This window comes from Neopsephotus bourkii, unplaced genomic scaffold (assembly GCF_033783945.1).
Source record: "Neopsephotus bourkii isolate Nb327-2 ecotype Australia unplaced genomic scaffold, CSIRO-AGI_Nbou_v1 NB_1624, whole genome shotgun sequence".
NCBI lineage: Eukaryota > Metazoa > Chordata > Aves > Psittaciformes > Psittacidae > Neopsephotus > Neopsephotus bourkii.
Window position 1 is genome coordinate 9,056,716 of NW_026902099.1, and position 17,805 is coordinate 9,074,520.

The following is a 17,805-nucleotide window of genomic DNA, read 5'->3' on the forward strand; positions in this document are numbered from 1 at the left end:
AGAGAAGAAAGCTATGACCTGGATAAGCATTTTTTTTCCTTAGGTTATTATTTTTGTAGCTTTCTGTTCTGCTTTGCCTAGGAGCTAAAATTGTGACTAAAAGTTCAGGTTTTGTGGCTAAAGGTTTTTGCCTGTAGTTTGTGACACTGTCTCTTGAGCATCTTGAGCATAGGATGACAGGGAAGTTTTGCTGTTGGGATAGAACTCATTTTTAAAGGATTTCTCCTTTAACAAGCAGTTTGTCAGTCCTGTTTGTAGCAGAGGTACAGCAGAATAGCTGAAGAAGCTAATCCAGTTTTAGTTCAGTAAGCTAGAATCAAAATGTTACAAGCTCCCAGGAGGTTTTAAATCTACTTGTTGAGTAATTGTCATGGAAGTCTGCTTTGTCTGATTCTAGTAGATAAGTCAAAAAACAGTGTTAAAAAAAAAAACACCAAAAAAAACCCCAAAGAAACAAACAAAACCCCAAAATAAAAAATAATAATAATAAAATAAAACAACAAAAATCCAACCAAACAAACAAAAAACCCACAGGAAAAAAAAGCAGTGTATAAAGGGTGTTAAAGTGATTATGGTAATCTTTCTAAGGTATTTCTGTACTGCTAGATCATCGAGTCTACTGAAATCAAATGTATTTTGGTTTTAAATGATTTTTTTATATAATTTTTTTTCTCTAGAGCCATTTTTAGTAACATTTCTTATACTTTTTTCATGAGAGAACTCAAACTAAAAGATGACTGAAACAGGGGTTGTGAGAAATACAGGTGGACAAGTTTTAGAAGTTATTTAATGTTGGACAAAAATAATTTAAAAAAAAAATTTGCAGATTCCAACCAAATATTTGTCTCTTTTTGTTTTCTTTCAAGATAAACCAGAATAATTTGATGAGAACTAGCTTGGTTTTACCTCACTGAAATCATTTGCATTAGATTTCTGTGTCTGCTCCCATATATATTCTGTTGTATCAATGGAAAGGAAAATACTTCTCCACATTAAACACTTGTAGGATAATCATAGTGGTAGTGCTGTTGGGCTGTTCATTCATAAACATTCATTTGTTGCAGCAGACTAGCTTTGGCTTTTGGAATAATCCTTTAGGAAAGCAGGATTCAGATCCTCAAGAGGACTAAACAGTTTCATCTTATTCTGTTAACAAGCATGTTATGGCTTCATGTGAATTGTCTTAGTCCTGTGATTGTTTTTTTAATCCAAGGTGCACAAAGGGAAGTATGTTGTCAGTTTCTTGCACAAAGGTAAATATATTGTCAGTTTCTTGTATGCTAATACAAATGCTGCAGGGTGAGCTAAATTGAATGTCTTGATGAAATAATGCTTGCAACTAATATTTAGTTGTGAATGGTGAATGGAGTAAAATATACCTTCAGTTAAATAACACTTGACAAAATATTTCTTTTACTGCCAGGCTTTTCAGAGAAACCCAGCAATTCCCAGGTAAATATTTGTTCACGTCAGACCAACTACTTGTTCTGCTTATTAAGTATGTAGGTACTTTGAATTTGGTTTTTTTTTACCATTGGATTGTGTCTTTTGTAGTTAAAGACTCCCGAAGCTGTTTTGGAAATAAATGAACCCTCTCCTAAAAATAGGCAGGAGAAATCAGGTAACATTCGCTTCATGTGGTTCTGGGTTTCACTTCATAATTTTTCTGGACAGGAGTATGTAATAAAGCATCTGATTCATTTGTTTTGCAGATCTGATGGAGGAATTTGGTTTAGGAGATGCAGAGAATATTAAAGGTATTCATTACAGTCTCTTTGTAGTGTTCTTTTATGGACACATTGTACTTGCGTATTTTTTCCTAATATTAAATTAATGGTTCTAGCAAGATGTTCTGCTAGCAGCATGTCTACTCAAATATGCATCTATGCATGTGTTTGCTCTCTCCTCTAGCCTGCTGTTCAACACTAATATTCTTCCATGATGTAGGCTTCCTCCACTGTGACTGCTGTCATCTCCCCTTTTCAGGCAGTCCTGAGTTTTCTTTCCATTTACACACCCCTCTCTCCCCCCCCCCCCCCAAAGAAAACAAACCAAGAAACCCGAAAACCAGAAAAACCTAAACCCAAACCAAAGCAACCAAGAAAAAAAAAGCCCCAAAAAAGCAACTAACATATCAAACCACACACCATACACACACACTTTCTTGATATTCCTAGTTCTCTGAGTGTGTGCTGTGGATGATTCCAGGCTAGGGATGTCCAGGAGCTGCAGGTGAGACAAAGGGTAATTCTTGGGATCATGCTGCAGCTACTTAGCAGGAATTATTATGATGTGCACATTACCAAATACTGGGTGCCTGTCTGTGCCTAGCTCTGCTCTCCTGAGTTCTTTTCCTTTTGTTTTCTGAAAGGATGTTAAAAATCAGTGTGATGTCTGTGGAGGTACTTTTTTTGGAATTCATCAGGCTGCAATACTTCTCGCCATGCCTTCCTGTTGACACTCTCAGAGCTATATGCTCAGTGGAGGGGAATCTTGCTGGTTCAAATTATCCAGCCACATTACAATTCTAGTAAGAAGGACAAGGACCTCTGTACAAAAACTATGTGTAACTATTGAAGGAAAGGAGGATGTTGAATTATGGAGGTTATATGCATAGGAGCTCATGAATTTGAAGGGATATGTTATTTTGTATTAAAAGAGTTTTTCTTACAAATATGATGATTCAAGATGCACTCTGAGTGTAAATAAGTAATATTAAGTCATGCTGGTTATAGAATTTATTTTTTTTTGCTGTAGGTGAGTATTCAGGATCTACCTCTCACATGTCATCATCAGCTACAAAAGAAGACATCAAGGATACCACTGAAAACTATGGGGTACAGGTATGTAAACCCAAATATTTTGAATTAGAGTCTGAATTGTTAAATCGTATTCTACACTAAGGTAAAGAAAACATACCAGTCAGTGCATAATGGTGAGAGTCCTATAGATGAAGGCTCTATGTAAGTAAAGTTGGATGCAGTCTTCTTACAGTAGGGTAAAATTCTTGTAATTATGTTGGATAGTCGCTTTTCTAGTGATTTGTTTAGAGCCAGTTTGCTTAAATTTTGGCTAGTGTTTTTCCTTTTGGGTGATACTGTGAATCTTTATCATTTTTTTTTTATTATAAAAATTGCTCTCAAAATGTTCTATTTCTGTTACATAATAAGGATGAGTTTGCAGCAAGAATTACCTAGATTAACTGTAACTTCCTTTTTCTTGGAAATTTTTCTGTTTGTACCTGTTTACTTAAGGATAAATATATCTTAGAAACTACCAACTTGATACAAAAAGCAGCACATGAAAATCAGACTGACAGAACAGAAATTTCACACCATGATGAAAAGTCACATAGTGCTAACAAGCAGTTAAGTCAAAAAACTTGGGAAGAAAGGTATGAAAAACTGTGGGTTGAAAATGAAAAAAGGGCATTGAAAACAAGCTTTAAAAACATTACAGCAGAGCTGAAGCAACTGTTTGGTGAAATTAATGAAACCTGGAAAGCTACTTCCCTTGTGGAAGAAGTGTCAGAAGATGGCTTGAGTGAAGAACTGAAGAGTTCTGTTGTTTCATCTCCTGCGACAGTATCAAGTAGTAAGCTAGAAAGTAAAGGTGATTTTGAAGATATTAAACCTATGTTAGGTGGAAAAGTACCCAAAATGGAAATTGTAATTCCAAGTCTTGGTGTCCTTCCTGATCAAAATGACTTAAATGCAAATATGGAAGATACCTGGAGTGCAGATGAAGAAGATGGCAGAAACGGTAGAGATAATACAAAGGTGCCCGTGGCAACAGAAGAGGAAAAGAAAGTGCCTACAATGAAAATGGAAGAGAAAGAAAATGGAACTAGTAGGAAAGTAGAGGGAGATCCTGAATGCTCCCTGAGACCCAGCTTAAAAACAGATATTTTGGATGTTGTTTCTAATTCTCTTCCTAAAATAAGACCTGTTTCTATAAGTGATGAAGATGCACTTTTTGCAACAGAAAGGAAGCTTGAAAAAGTCTCTGGATTTAATGAAGATCTTTCCAGTGACTGCCTTCTTGACAATAATAATATAGGAGAAACAGGAATTGAAAGTCCTTTCGCAAATGCTCAGCAGTCATGTGGCAGGCTGAAAAGGAATCTTGATGAGCAACTAAAACAAGATATGCAAAGATTTAAGAGTAAGATAGGAATGCTGCAAATAGCATTCCTGGCTTTGGAGAAAGAGAAGGCAGAGCTGCAAAAAGAGGTAGAAGTTCACCTGCTACCCCTTATTCTTTAGTCTTTCTCCATATCAATGGTCCTGTTCACTTTAGCTATTAATCATTAAGGGAAGATGCTTTGTGCTGATTGTTTTTTGTTTTAATGGAAATACATTACTTAACAATTAATAGAGCAGTGAAGAGTTGTCCTCCCCATTTTTGGAAAGCACAGACTACATTATTGTTCCATTTTAACAGAAGGTGGCACTCAGTTCCAGTGTGAGTTGTTATTCGTTAGTGTGAAAAGAAATGCACAGAGTTACAGCAGTTCTGATTCTGAATCAGAGAATGAAAATAGCTTCTGAACAGGGTCTTGACTAATCTATTCATTTTTTGTGATTTCTGCATGGTGTGTTATCATTGTCCTTCACTAAAATTCCTGTTTGCTGTGAAACCATTTCTGCTTGTGGGTTTGGGATCCTCCCTCAGCCTCCACTAAAGAAGCAGTAGCCCAGCACACTTGCAATTGATTCTCCTCTGTGCTTTTACAACTAACATTCTGCAGTCATTCAGACTCTTTATCCATCTGTAATGTTTTTATTTTGTTATGTTTTGATGCACACTGCTGTTTGCTTTTAGGCTGTGTTCTTGTTATATCTTTAATCGTGACTGAATTCAAAGCTCTTTTAATGACTTAATATACTCTGTAGTGTAATTTTTTGACAATGCTTCTGTTATGAATACTTCTCTGTATGAATTAAAAATTTCATTTTTCATTTTACATTATTTTAGAGGTAAACCCTGAATCTCTCTTGGATATTGCGTTTCTCTTCTAGAAAAACTAAGAAATATAGAAATGTGGTTTTGTAGGTTGAGAAAGACAAAAGCAAAGAAAGATGTTTAAAAATGCAGGTGATGGCAAAACAAGATGACCCTGATAAATTAAATACACCACCATGCAACACTGCTGATCAGCAAAGGAAACAGAAGCTTGCTGTAAGGAAGAATGAGTGTTTGAAAACGGAGAATGAAAGTGCTATAGAAGAAAAGGACAAAAAGAATTTTTCACCTGAGAAGAGGTCAAAACTGAGTAAAATGCCAATGAAAGGGTAAACTTATTTGTAGTACTACTTAAGGATCTTTAAGATTTTCTGATACTGTAGTAGCTGAAGTAGTTTGTCAGTGCTGAAAGCCATACTGAGTAGGCCACTGCTTCTAAAACGTCTAGAGGAAAAAAAATTAGAAAAAACTGAAGCTTGTAACACAGGTTCAGCTTTATTGCCTACTTAAAAAAAAAATAAATCCTGTGGATTTCCTTGTCAGTACTGAGGCAAAATGTGTCTTCAAAACCAAAGTTGAAGACTGGAAAAAAAGACTAATTTTTATAGGAAATGTCTATCCAGAAAAGAAAAGTAGGAACTTGTAGTTTACTTTGCTTTCTCCCTTTTCTAGGTGATTTTAGTTATCTTCATGCAGTTAGTGTTTTCATTAACTTCGAATGCTCTTTGTCAGGAAAAGGGAAAAGATATTACCAAACCAATCTGAAAAGTCTGAAGAAGGGAGATGTTTTTATGTAAACCAGAGCAGGAGCTTTTTTTCCTGTTTGTCTTTCAAAGGATTATGCTCCCTAGAGGATGTTAGATATGCTTACCTGAATCTAGCAGGAGGTTTTTTCAATACTTGTATCCTCTGTCACCTTTGGAGTTAGGTCAGTTGTTTCTGAACATAATTTGACTATGTTACTCAATTAGTGATTGTTTTTCCATTTCCATTTAATATAGAAAACTTGCTCTAAAAGCAGAAGTTGCAAAGAAAAACAAAAGGTGGACTTTGAAGAAGGCGGCTAATCAGCAGTTGAGCTCTTCCAGTGGAAATAATTTTCAAGTACTGGATGACAGCACTTCCAGTGAGGCATCTCAAGATGAAGGAAGGTGCTGAATATAAGGAATGTTATAAAGAAACTTTACTTAATGATAAAAATTGACCTGAAAGCTAAAACTTTTTGTAAACCTGATGCCTGTATTGATTGTTCTTCATGGGACAATACCACCTGAATGCCCTTTGTGTTCTAAAGCACTTTTTTTTTCTTTTGGCTTAGAGTGCTTTGAACATACTAGCCAAGTTAATACAGTCAGATATGCACAAATTCTGAATAATTACCTGAGCATGTGCCCTGTGTAAATACATATATATTTTTTAATTATTATTTTAAAAAGGGAGAAGAGAGATTTATAAATGAGCAGAATTACTCCTTCACTGCAGGCATCTCAGTTTTGGGTTTTTTTTTTCTGTTTTCTGGCCTTTTTTTTTTTATTTATTTTTTGGGGGGGTTTTTTAGCCCCTGCTGTGTCCCTTCCTGACTTCTTGCCCACCCCAAGCTTATTTGTGTGGGCATTAAAGCAAGAAACAGAAGGTGTTGACACTGTACAAGCCACTGTTCAGCAGTAGCTAAAATATTGGTATGTTATCAACACTGTTTTGATCAGAATCTGACACACAGCTCTGTGTGGGCTGCTGTGAAGAAAATTGATTCCATCTCAGCCAGACCTAGTACACTAGAGAATCCAAGACCTGTAGGTTCTTTGACCTGTAAGAGAAGGATTTTCAATACTGAAGAGAGCTAAACCCCCAGTGTTAAACCCACGTCTAGCTGTAAGATTCCTATCAGTTTGAGTGAAGTGCAGAGAACAGTTATGTCAACTGTTTGCTTAATATCTTGTAAAGAAAATAGCCTTCCAATAGACATAATAGTACACAATTTTTTTCAGTCTTCAACTAAATCTAATAAAATTCTTACATGAAAGTTTTCAGAGCAACTTCAGATAATTGTTTGTAATAAGCCTTTCAGTACTCAAGTATGTTTCTGTTTTCCAGACCTGCAGCCAGAACAGGGTTTGAAAAGAACAAGGTACTGTAAAATTAGTTTCTTGATAAATAGTTTGCATCAGCTTTTAATCACTTAAATAGGAAGAACGGTTACATAGTGATCAACCAGTTGCACAAATTGCTGCTAGTATGAGGTTTTGTCATATTTGAACCAAATCTATGGGCTGTGAATGAGAGAATGAATCAATCATGCATATGTAATGATCTGTGATACTATGTATTTGTTTACAGAAAATGCTGTATTGTTTGTAGGTCAGCATAGAAATGGATGTAACTGATGACCTTGATTTAACTCGCTCATCCGACACAACTTCAGAGGATGCTGAATTGCCAACTTCAGCCTACGAAGAGGCTATGTTGCTGTTAGAACAGCTCAGTGTGGATCCTACAGGTATGTTTTCGAGTCACTTTGTCTTCAGCTGTTCCTCTTTTAAAGCATGATTTCTTTGCATTCCTAGGTATTTTGTTTTTATATTTCTATTTAATATTCTTTAGAGTTCCCCCTCAAAAAATGTGAAATTATGTCACCTAGCCTTAAATGTCTGTCTATAATGTCAACAGACATCTTGACTTTATCACTGATTCTCAGTCTAGTCAGAGCTTAAGGAGCAGATTCTTGCAAAGTACGGTTCAGCTTTTTTTAAGGCAGTCATCAAAAGTTACTAAGATCACCTTTTTACTCCTTATATCCTCTTGTGGTTTAACGCCAGCTGGCAGTTAAGCACCACGGAGCCACTTGATCACTTTTCTCAGGTGGGATGAGGAGCAGAATCAGAAGAGTGAAAATGAGAAGACTCATGAGTTTGAGATAAAGACAGTTTAATAAGCAAACAAGCAAAGCAAAACAAGGAGTTATTTCACCACTACCTATTGCAGGCAAGTGTTCAACCACTTCCAGGACAGCAGGGCTCCATCACATGCAACGATTACTTGAGAACACAAACACCATCACTTCAAACATAGAATAGCTAGGGTTGGAAAGGACCTTAAGATCATCTAGTTCCAAACCCCCTGCCATCGGCAGGGACACCTCACATGAAACCGTCTCACCCAAGGCTTTGTCCAACCTGGTCTTGAACACTGCCAGGGATGGAGTATTCACAACCTCCCTGGGCAACCTACTCCAGTGCCTCACCACCCTAACAGGAAAGAATTTCCTCCTTATATCCAATCTAAACTTCCCCTCTTTAAGTTTGAACTCATTACCCCTTGTCCTGTCACTGCAGTCCCTCATGAAGAGTCACTCCCCAACATCCCTATAGGCCCCCTTCAGATACTGGAAGGCTGCTATGAGGTCTCCACGAAGCCTTCTCTTCTCCAGGCTGAACAGCACCAACTTTCTCAGCCTATCTTCATACGAGAGGTGCTCCAGTCCCCTGATCATCCTCGTGGCCCTCCTCTGGACTTGTTCCAACAGTTCCATGTCCTTTTTATGTTGAGGACACCAGAACTGCACACAATACTCCAGGTGAGGTCTCACAAGAGCAGAGTAGAGGGGTAGTATCATCTCCTTCGACCTGCTGGTCACGCTGCTTTGGATGCAGCCCAGGATACGGTTGGCTTTGTGGGCTGCGAGCACACACTGAAACTGGCTCATGTTCATTTTCACATCGACCAGCACCCCCAGGTCCTCCCCCGCAGGGCTGCTCTGAATCTCTTTGCCCAACTGGTAGCTGTGCCTGGGATTGCTTCGACCCAGGTGTAGGACCTTGCACTTGGCATGGTTAAACTTCATGAGGTTGGCATCAGCCCACCTCACAAACGTGTTGAGGTTGAACATCCCCCTTCCTTCCTTCTTCCCCCAACTTTACATGCTGAGCATGACATCATATGGTGTGGAATATCCCTTCGGTCAGTTGGGGTCAGTTGTCCTGGCTGTGTTCCTCCCCAGCACCTTGTGCACCCCCAGCCTGCTTGCTGGTGTGGGTGGTGTGAGGACCAGAAAAGGCCTTGACTCTGTAAGCACTGCTCAGCAATAACAAAAGCATCCTTATATTGTCAGTAGTGTTTTCAGCACAAATCCAAAACTTAGCCCCAGTGCTAGCTACTATGAAGAAAATTAATACTATCCCAGCCCAAACCAGCACACTCCTCAATAGTTTATGTCAAATATTGCAGCAAAATACTGGTTTTGCTTAAATATGTATTTATAATCACAGTATCACAGTATGCTAGAGATTGGAAGGATCCTCAAAAGATCATCTAGTCCAATCCCCCTGCCGGAACAGGAATACCTACATAAGTTTACACAGGAACGTGTCCAGGCGGGTTTTGAATGTCTCCAGAGAAGGAGACTCCACAACCTCCCTGGGCAGCCTGTTCCAGTGTTCCGTCACCCTCACTGTGAAGTTTCTTCTCAAGTTTAAGTGGAATCTCTTATGTTCCAGTTTGTACCCATTGCCCCTTGTCCTGTCATTGTTTGCCACTGAGAAGAGCCTGGCTCCATCCTCGTGACACTCCCCCTTTATATATTTATATACACTAGTAAGGTCACCCCTCAATCTCCTCTTCTCCAAACTATAGAGACCCAGCTCCCTCAGTCTTTCCTCATAAGGGAGATGCTCCACTCCCTTAATCATCTTAGTTGCCCTGCGCTGGACTCTCTCCAGCAGGTCCTTGTCCTTCTTGAACTGAGAGGCCCAGAACTGGACACAATATTCCAGATGAGGTCTCACCATGGCCGAGTAGAGGGGAAGGAGGACCTCTCTCGACCTACTAACCACCCCCCTTCTAATACACCCCAGGATGCCATTGGCCTTCTTGGCCACAAGGGCACAGTGTCGGCTCATGGTCACCCTGTCGTCCACTAGGACCCCCAGGTCCCTCTCCCCTACACTGCTCTCTAACAGGTCGTTCCCCAACCTATACTGGAACCTGGGGTTGTTCCTGCCCAGATGCAGGACTCTACACTTTCCCTTGTTATATTTCATCAAGTTATTCCCCGCCCAGCTCTCCAGCCTGTCCAGGTCCCTCTGGATGGCAGCACAGCCTTCTGGCGTGTCGGCCACTCCTCCCAGCTTAGTGTCATCAGCAAACTTGCTGATAGTACACTCAATTCCCTCATCTAAATCATTAATGAATATATTAAATAATACTGGTCCCAGTACTGACCCTTGAGGCACTCCACTAGATACAGGCCTCCAACTAGACTCCGCCCCATAGACTACAACTCTCTGGCTTCTCTCCTTCAGCCAGTTCACAGTCCACCTCACTACCTGATCATCCAGACCACACTTCCTCAATTTAGCTGTGAGGATGCTGTGGGAGACCGTGTCAAACGCTTTGCTGAAGTCAAGGTAGACCACATCCACTGCTCTGCCATCATCCATCCACTGTGTTATTTCCTCATAAAAGGCTACGAGATTGGTCAAGCATGACTTCCCCTTGGTGAAGCCATGTTGACTGCCCCTCATAACCCTCTTATCCTTGATATGCCTTAAGATGGCACCAAGGATAAGGTGTTCCATCACTTTCCCAGGGATGGAGGTGAGGCTGACTGGTCTATAGTTACCCGGGTCCTCCTTCTTGCCCTTTTTGAAGACAGGAGTGACATTTGCTTTCCTCCAGTCCTCAGGCACCTCTCCCGTTTCCCAAGACTTGGTAAAGATGATGGAGAGTGGTCTAGCAATGACCTCCGCCAGTTCCCTCAGCACCCGCAGGTGCATCCCATCTGGACCCATCGATTTATGGATGCCCAGATTGCTCAACTGGTCTCTTAACCCATTCCTCATTGACTAAGGCAAACCTCTCCGTTGACCTGACTTCATCTGAGGTCTCAGAGGTACAGGACTCTTCAGGACTGTCTCCGGCAGAGTAGACAGAGACAAGGAAGGCATTCAGTAACTGCCATCTCTGTATCTTCTGTCACCAGGGCACCCATCCTGTTCATCAGTGGGCCTACATTGCCTCTGGTGTTAGTTTTATCTGCCATGTATTTGAAAAAGCTCTTTCTGCTGTCCTTGACCCCTTTCGCCAGCTTTAATTCCAAGGAGGCCTTAGTCATCCTAGCTGCCTTCCTACATCCTCTAGCAGTAGCCTTATATTCCTCCGAAGTGGCCAGCCTCTCCTTCCATGACCTGTAAACTCTCCTCTTCCACTTTAGCATACCCAGCAATTCTCTATTTAGCCACGCAGGTCTCCTGGCCCTCTTCCTTGACTTCCTACGTGTCGGGATGCTCTGATCTTGAGCTCGGAAAAAGCAGTCCTTGAATGCCAACCAACTATCTTGGGCCCCTTTACCTTCAAGCAGCCTAGTCCATGGGATTTCCCCTAGCAATTGCTTGAAAAGGCCAAAGTTTGCCCTGCTAAAGTCCAGGGTTGCAATTCTACTTGCTATTCTACTGGTCCTACCACACAAGATCCTGAATTCCACCATCTCGTGGTCGCTGCAACCAAGGCAGCCCTCAACCTTCACTGCTTTGACCAGACCCTCCTTGTAAGTGAGGATGAGATCCAGCAGCGCTCCTCTCCTGGTTGGCTCGTCCACCATTTGCATGAGGAAGTTATCCTCCATACACTGGAGGAACCTCCTGGACTGCGGCTGGGTTGCTGAGAACTGTCATAAGATGCTTGCATATATATACATAGCATTATATAAATGTAAGCATCACTATGTCTCTAAAACAATGCTAAAATTTTATTAGGTGAGAGTTAACCTGCTGTCACTGCGCCTCCTCAACAGGACAAAATAGGTTGAAAAAGTTTGAGATCAATACCTATGGGAAGCTATATATAGATCATCTTTCAATTGTTTGCCTTCCTGAGACAGTTTTTCCACAGCTGAAATGATGGAAGGGATGAGATTGTCTTCGAACTGTCGGACTTGGTGACTCATTTCATCCACTGTTGGTGGTGCTGCTTCATACCAGATCACTCATGCCAGTGACTGGGCAGATGGTGATGGTGCACTTCACATAAGTTTCTGCCAGATGAGTCGTATACATCTGACTTCATCTGGATTTATGGGTGTATTTCTGCCATCTGGTCTATGACAGTTCATCTCTGGAATGACTGATTGCCTCAGGTACTGGATGCCTCTCTCGATCGTGATCCACTTGCCTGAGTGACACATAACACTGTCCTTGTAGGGATAGCTTTCCGTCACAGCTGCCGAAAGCTGCCTCCAGAGGCTGAGGGCTCATTTCTCTTTTGCAATCGCTTTGTCAGTTCCCCCTTCCTAGCAAGTGATCCCAGCTTGGCTTCCCTACCTCTAGTTCATGACCGTCGACCCCATTGTCCCAGCATGAGAGCAACCAGGTGATGATGTACTTCAGATGACTGAAACCTTTTCACATATTCCACAGCTCGGTCAAGGTGCAGGATCGAGAAGTTACCTCTTCTTCCTCTTCCTCAGATTCCTGTATTAGTATTAATAACTCTTAATAACTCTTGTTCAGATGTCCTCCACTCTAGTACGCGCATTGGGTCTTCGTCTTTTTTCACTGCATGAGTTCCTCTTTCTGCCTCTCTTTTGCTTTTCCTCTCGTTTATAGGGGCAACTGATATTGGCATGGATTAGTCCTTTGGTTTAGCTGCATTTTCTACCCCTGTGGTTGGAGTGGTTGTAGTATCTGTCACTGGAGTTGGAGTGGGGCTATCATGGAATAAGCCCAGCTAGTAACTCAAAACCATGCAGCCATTTGCTCACACCCTCCTTCATTCCTCCCCCACTCCCGGAAGGATGGAGGAGAATCAAAGGAATGTAAATGCTGAGATGAGAGCAGCCCAGTAACTAACTACCATACAACCCATTAATACTACTACCACTAATCTTAATAACGATAAGGGAAATAACAAGGGGAGAGATATAAAACTAAAAGGGGAAAAGGAAAAAACAGTAAGCATGAGTGATGCACAATACAATTGCTCACCACCCACCAGTCAATACCCAGCCTGACCAAAGCAGTGATTTGGCCTTCTGGGTAACTCCCTGCAGTTTATATACTGGGCATGACGTGCTGTGGCATGGAATACCCATTTGGCTAGTTTGGGTCAGGTGTCCTGTCTCTGCTCCCTCACAGCTTCTTGTGTCCCTCCTCACTGGGGAGACTGAAAATTCCTTGATCAGAGTAAGCATTACTTAGCAATAACTAAAACCATCAGTGTTATCAGCACTGTTCTCAGACTACAGGCAAAAACGCAGCAGTGCACCAGCTACTAGGAAGGAGAAAAATAACCGTTACAGCTGAACCCAGGATACCTGCTGTAGTGTCTCCTTCCAGCAGGGAAAATCTGCTCCAGCCTGTGCTCTCCATGGGCCACAGGTCCTTGAGGGAGTGTTTACCTGCTCTGGCATAGTGTCTTCCACAGTGCTGCATTGTGGGTATCTGTTCCAGCATCATCTTCTCCAAGGGCTGCAGAGAAGTACCTACTCCACCACTGTGTTGCCATGGGCTGCAGGGGAATCTCTGCTCTGGTATCTGGAGCACCTTCTTCCCCTCCTTCACTGTACTGGCTGTTCACAGGGCTGCTTTTCACATACTTTTCTCCTTCTCCTCTGTGTGGTGGTTTTGTCCTTTCCTAAATGTGTTTTCCCTTAGGTGCCACCAGCATGGCTGAGAGGCTCAGATGTGCTCTGTAGTGGGTGCGTTGGAACCAGCTCTGTCTGGCAAGGGGTAGCCCCTGGCCTCTTCTCATAGAGACTTCTCCACTGCTTGCAGTCTTCCCACTACCAAAACCTTGTTCCCTACACTCAATAGAGAAATCATTAAATAATATATACATTGGCAAGTACTTGTGCATTTGTTTAGTTTTGTGTCTCTTCTATCGCAAAACAGGTTCTTCTATTTTGTTGAAAATTCAAAACATACTACTTCAGTATGAGCAGAAAATAAAACATGAAAAAAATCGGTACAAAGCTGTCTGGAGAGAAGTACGGAAATTGGAAAACAAAGAGTCAAAATTAATAGTGGAGGAGACTCGAGATTTGAAATCCATATTGGCTCACCAGGAAGTGGAATGGAAAAGTGATATCCATAGCCTTAAGTATGTAACCTTGCATTCTGTTAAAGTGTTGTCAGTGCACATGTTCCAGAAGATGTCGGTGGTGCAGGCAATAGGATGAGAAACATCTAGTCTTTTGTAATTGGGGTTTTTGAATCCCATGGGCAAGTTATACTATAAGGGACATAATGTTGGGGGAAGGAAATGCCTAGATATTGTTTTAACTTTTATTTTTTTTTAATAGCAAGAGAAGAGAACAAGAGAGTATGCATGGGGAAAATGAAATTTCTCAGACAGATTTCAGATGTGTTTTTTCTTATTCTTTCTTTGTAGCTACTGCTGGTGTATAATATTAGGAATTCTAGTAACTCTACGTAGTGCAACTCTGATCACATTTGAGAGCATTTGTGTGCTTGCTTGTTTATTTATTAGGTCAAATTTGGGATTGCCTTGCCCCATTTTCCTGAGGTAGACATGTATGGTGTGAAGTTTTTACTCACTGTTCACATCACTTCAGACAGGAGTGGCCAGCAGGCACCATATGAAATTCAGCAAGGATATATGCAAAGCTCTGCACTTGGGAAGAAATATCCTCTGTTTATGATGTATCGTAGGATGGCCTTGCTGGGGAGCTTGCTGAGCATGCCCTGGCTGTCTCAATGGAGTCTCTGCCCAGCCTGTGTTTGTGCTTTGGATTCTCCCAACCAGGTGCAGGACCTTGCACTTAGCCATGTTAAACTTAGTGAGGTTTGCACAGGCCCACCTCTTGAGCCTTCAAGATCCCTTTAGATGCATCCCTTACCTCCAGTGTTTCAGCTGCACCACACAGCTTGGTGTCATCAGCAGGCTTGTTGAGGGTGCATTCAATTCCACTGTCCATGCTATCAACAAAGATGTTAAACAGCACCAGTCCCAATACCCACCCCTGAGGAGCACCACTCGTCACTGGTCTCTGCTGACTGCAACAGTTTGGGTGCAACCATCCAGCCAGTTCCTTTTCCTCAGAGTGGTCATCTGTCAAATCCATCTCTCCAGTTTAGAGCCTAGAATGTAATGTGGGACAGTGTCAAATGCTTTGCGCAAGTCCAGGTAGATGAAGTCAGTCACTTTTTCCTTATCCACCAATGCCATGACCCCATCTTAGAAGGCCACCAAATTTGTCAGGCCCAGTTTCCCCATCATGAAGCCTTGTTGGCTGTCACCAGTCACCTCCTTATTGTCCATGTTAGCGTAGTTTCCAGGAAGATCTGCTCCATGATCTTGCCAAGGTGAGACTGACTGGTCTGTAGTTCCTTGGGTCTTCTGTTTTTCCCCTTTTAAAAATGGGAGTGATGTTTCCCCCGTTCCAGTCAGTGTGAGCTTTGCCGGACTACCACCCCAACTCACATGTGATGGATAATGTCTTAGTCACTTCATCTGCTGGTTCTCTTGGGACCTGCAGATGAATCTCATCAGGTCCCATGAACTTATGCAACTTGAGGTTCCTTAGATGGTCTCAAATCTGATTTTCTCCTGTAGCAGGCAGTTCTTCATTCTCCCAGTCCCTGCCTTTTGCCACTTGTGTGATGTGGCTGGAGCAATTGCAGGGGAGGACCAAGGCAAAAAACATCCTTGAGTACCTTGGCTTTTTTCAGATCCCAGGTAGTGAGGTCTCCTGTTGCCTTCCAGAGAGGGCCCACATTTGTCCCTAGGCTTCGTTTTATTACTGACATACCTCTCAGTGATTTATTTAGGTGTCTTGTACAATGATATCATGGGTCATGGAATGAAGTTGGAATTCCTTAAAAAGTTAAAAATTACAGTGAAAATAGGAAATTGGAAAAGAATGTAGGAAATCTGAAAAGATTTAATAATTTTGGGGCGTGAGTTGTCTCTGCAAGTTCATCATGTGGAATATCTACTTTTTACATCAGTGCTTTAGTTTCTCAAATGTTCTGTTAATTCCAGATGTACTTTGAAACAAGAAGAGGAAAAGATGCTCAAATTAGAGACATCGTATGAGAAAACAAGAGAAGAACTCCGAAGGAAAAATGATCAATATTGTAAAGAGATGGAGGAAAAACAGCAACTTGAATTACACTCGAAGAATTTAGAAATGGAGGTAGTAACACTGAGAAAGCTCTTGAGACAGGTATGTTAAACGATGAGTAAACACTTATTTTCTGCTCCTTTTTGATTGTCACTGTATTTGAGTATGCCTAAAGAAGGTGGTACTTTGTTGTTCATAGAAGAGGCATTAGGTAACTTGCCAAATTTTGAGGACAGCTGAGAACACGTTGGCTCACAAGTAGTCTGTTAATTTTTTTTTTGTCTGTTCTTGAATTTTTTTTTCTTTGCAAGTTCGTAATTCCATTTAATGATTCATTTTCTCCTTTTTCAAAATTTAGGTTTCCTTTGCATTTCAGGCAAAGCCTGACTGAGTTATTTTTCTAAATTGCTAAAACATATTCTGTATTTCTTAATTTTTCAGAAGAAATTTAAGATTTATTTTTTATAAACAGCTTATCATAACTGAGGAAACAAAAATATTTGCAAGAATACAAAGGAAAATGGGAAGATATTTCTAGCTCTGATTTTTCTCAGGATGCAGGCAGTTTAATTGTATTCCTGTAGGTTGAAGAAGAGCGTGATGAAACACAGAAACAGCTCTCTCGGGAAAAGAGTGCCAGAGCCCTGCAAGAAGGAATTTTGAACAATCACCTTTGGAGGCAAAAGGAACTAGAAGAAGAAGCAAGAAGAACTCTAGAAAAAAATTCAGAGGTAAACAATTTTTTTTTTTTTCTGATTAATTAAATTTCACCATGTTTGTTCTAAAGTTATGAAAAATCTTATATAACATTTTCTTCTTCTTAATGGATTATTTACAGTTTTCCAGTGTAAGCCAACTGTGTAAATACCTCTTTTGTTTTCCCTTATAGCTTTAAAAGCTCTGGGAACCAGCATCAGTCCTGTATGCACCTCAGTTGCGTGTTCAAGTAGGAAACCAATAGGAGACGCTATTTGTTATTTTACATTTCATAGACATTTTTTCATTAGTTTTTAAGGATTCTAGCAGTTAAAACACCTAGCTATCTGCATTAAGGTTGACCAGGAAGAAAGCTGTTTTGACACTCTTTGTGTTGTCACTACTTGTTTTTACTTACTCCATTATCAAACTGACTGACTTCAAGCATGACTTTCTTTTTGATCTCCACATTCTAAAATTCAGTGAAGGAATATGTAGGCTTTTCAGTGTTGCCCAGTGACAGGACAGAGAGCAGTGGCCATAAACTGAAACACAAGAAATATCACCTCAACATGGGGAAAAACTTCTTTCTGTGGGTAGAGCACTGAACAGGCTGCCCATGGAGGTTGTGGAGTCTCCTTCTCTGCAAATACTCGGTACCCACCTGGATGCATTCCTGTGTAACCTGCTCTAGGTGGCCCTGCCTCGGCAGGAGTGGTGGACTAGGTGATCTCCACAGGTCCCTTCCAACCCTAATGATTCTGTGAATATCAGCGATGAATTAAACTCTCTGTAGAAGTTAGAATAATTAGAGGAGGGAAAAGCATCCATGAAAGCTGCATTTAAAAAAAGAAAACAAAAAAAAAATCTTGAAAAGAGTTTACTGAACTTACTACAAATGTGCAGTGCTTGGAAGAATTATTTCTTCTTGGCTGTGCTGGCCAATAGATGTAGGGTGAATATGTGGAAGAAAGTTAAATATATATAATAAAGAGGAAATATACAAGATTAGTGTGTTCCAGGGATGATTGATTCGTATAGCTAAGTTTCAGTAATACAAACCTGTA

The 17,805-nt window shown here is 40.9% G+C and overlaps 1 protein-coding gene across 1 annotated transcript in view; it reads left to right on the forward strand.

The window, feature by feature from the left end:
• LOC133222874 (ankyrin repeat domain-containing protein 26-like) overlaps window positions 1-17,805 on the forward strand; it is a 59,813-nt gene that overhangs the window by 17,569 nt on the left and 24,439 nt on the right. Inside the window, exons 16-27 of the mRNA XM_061373025.1 lie at window positions 1,424-1,452; window positions 1,555-1,621; window positions 1,713-1,757; window positions 2,758-2,843; window positions 3,255-4,232; window positions 5,056-5,294; window positions 5,967-6,116; window positions 7,060-7,093; window positions 7,324-7,462; window positions 13,848-14,055; window positions 15,961-16,144; window positions 16,627-16,773. Of these exons, the coding sequence (XP_061229009.1) occupies window positions 1,424-1,452; window positions 1,555-1,621; window positions 1,713-1,757; window positions 2,758-2,843; window positions 3,255-4,232; window positions 5,056-5,294; window positions 5,967-6,116; window positions 7,060-7,093; window positions 7,324-7,462; window positions 13,848-14,055; window positions 15,961-16,144; window positions 16,627-16,773 (2,306 nt within the window). The remainder of the gene's footprint in view (window positions 1-1,423; window positions 1,453-1,554; window positions 1,622-1,712; window positions 1,758-2,757; window positions 2,844-3,254; window positions 4,233-5,055; window positions 5,295-5,966; window positions 6,117-7,059; window positions 7,094-7,323; window positions 7,463-13,847; window positions 14,056-15,960; window positions 16,145-16,626; window positions 16,774-17,805) is intronic.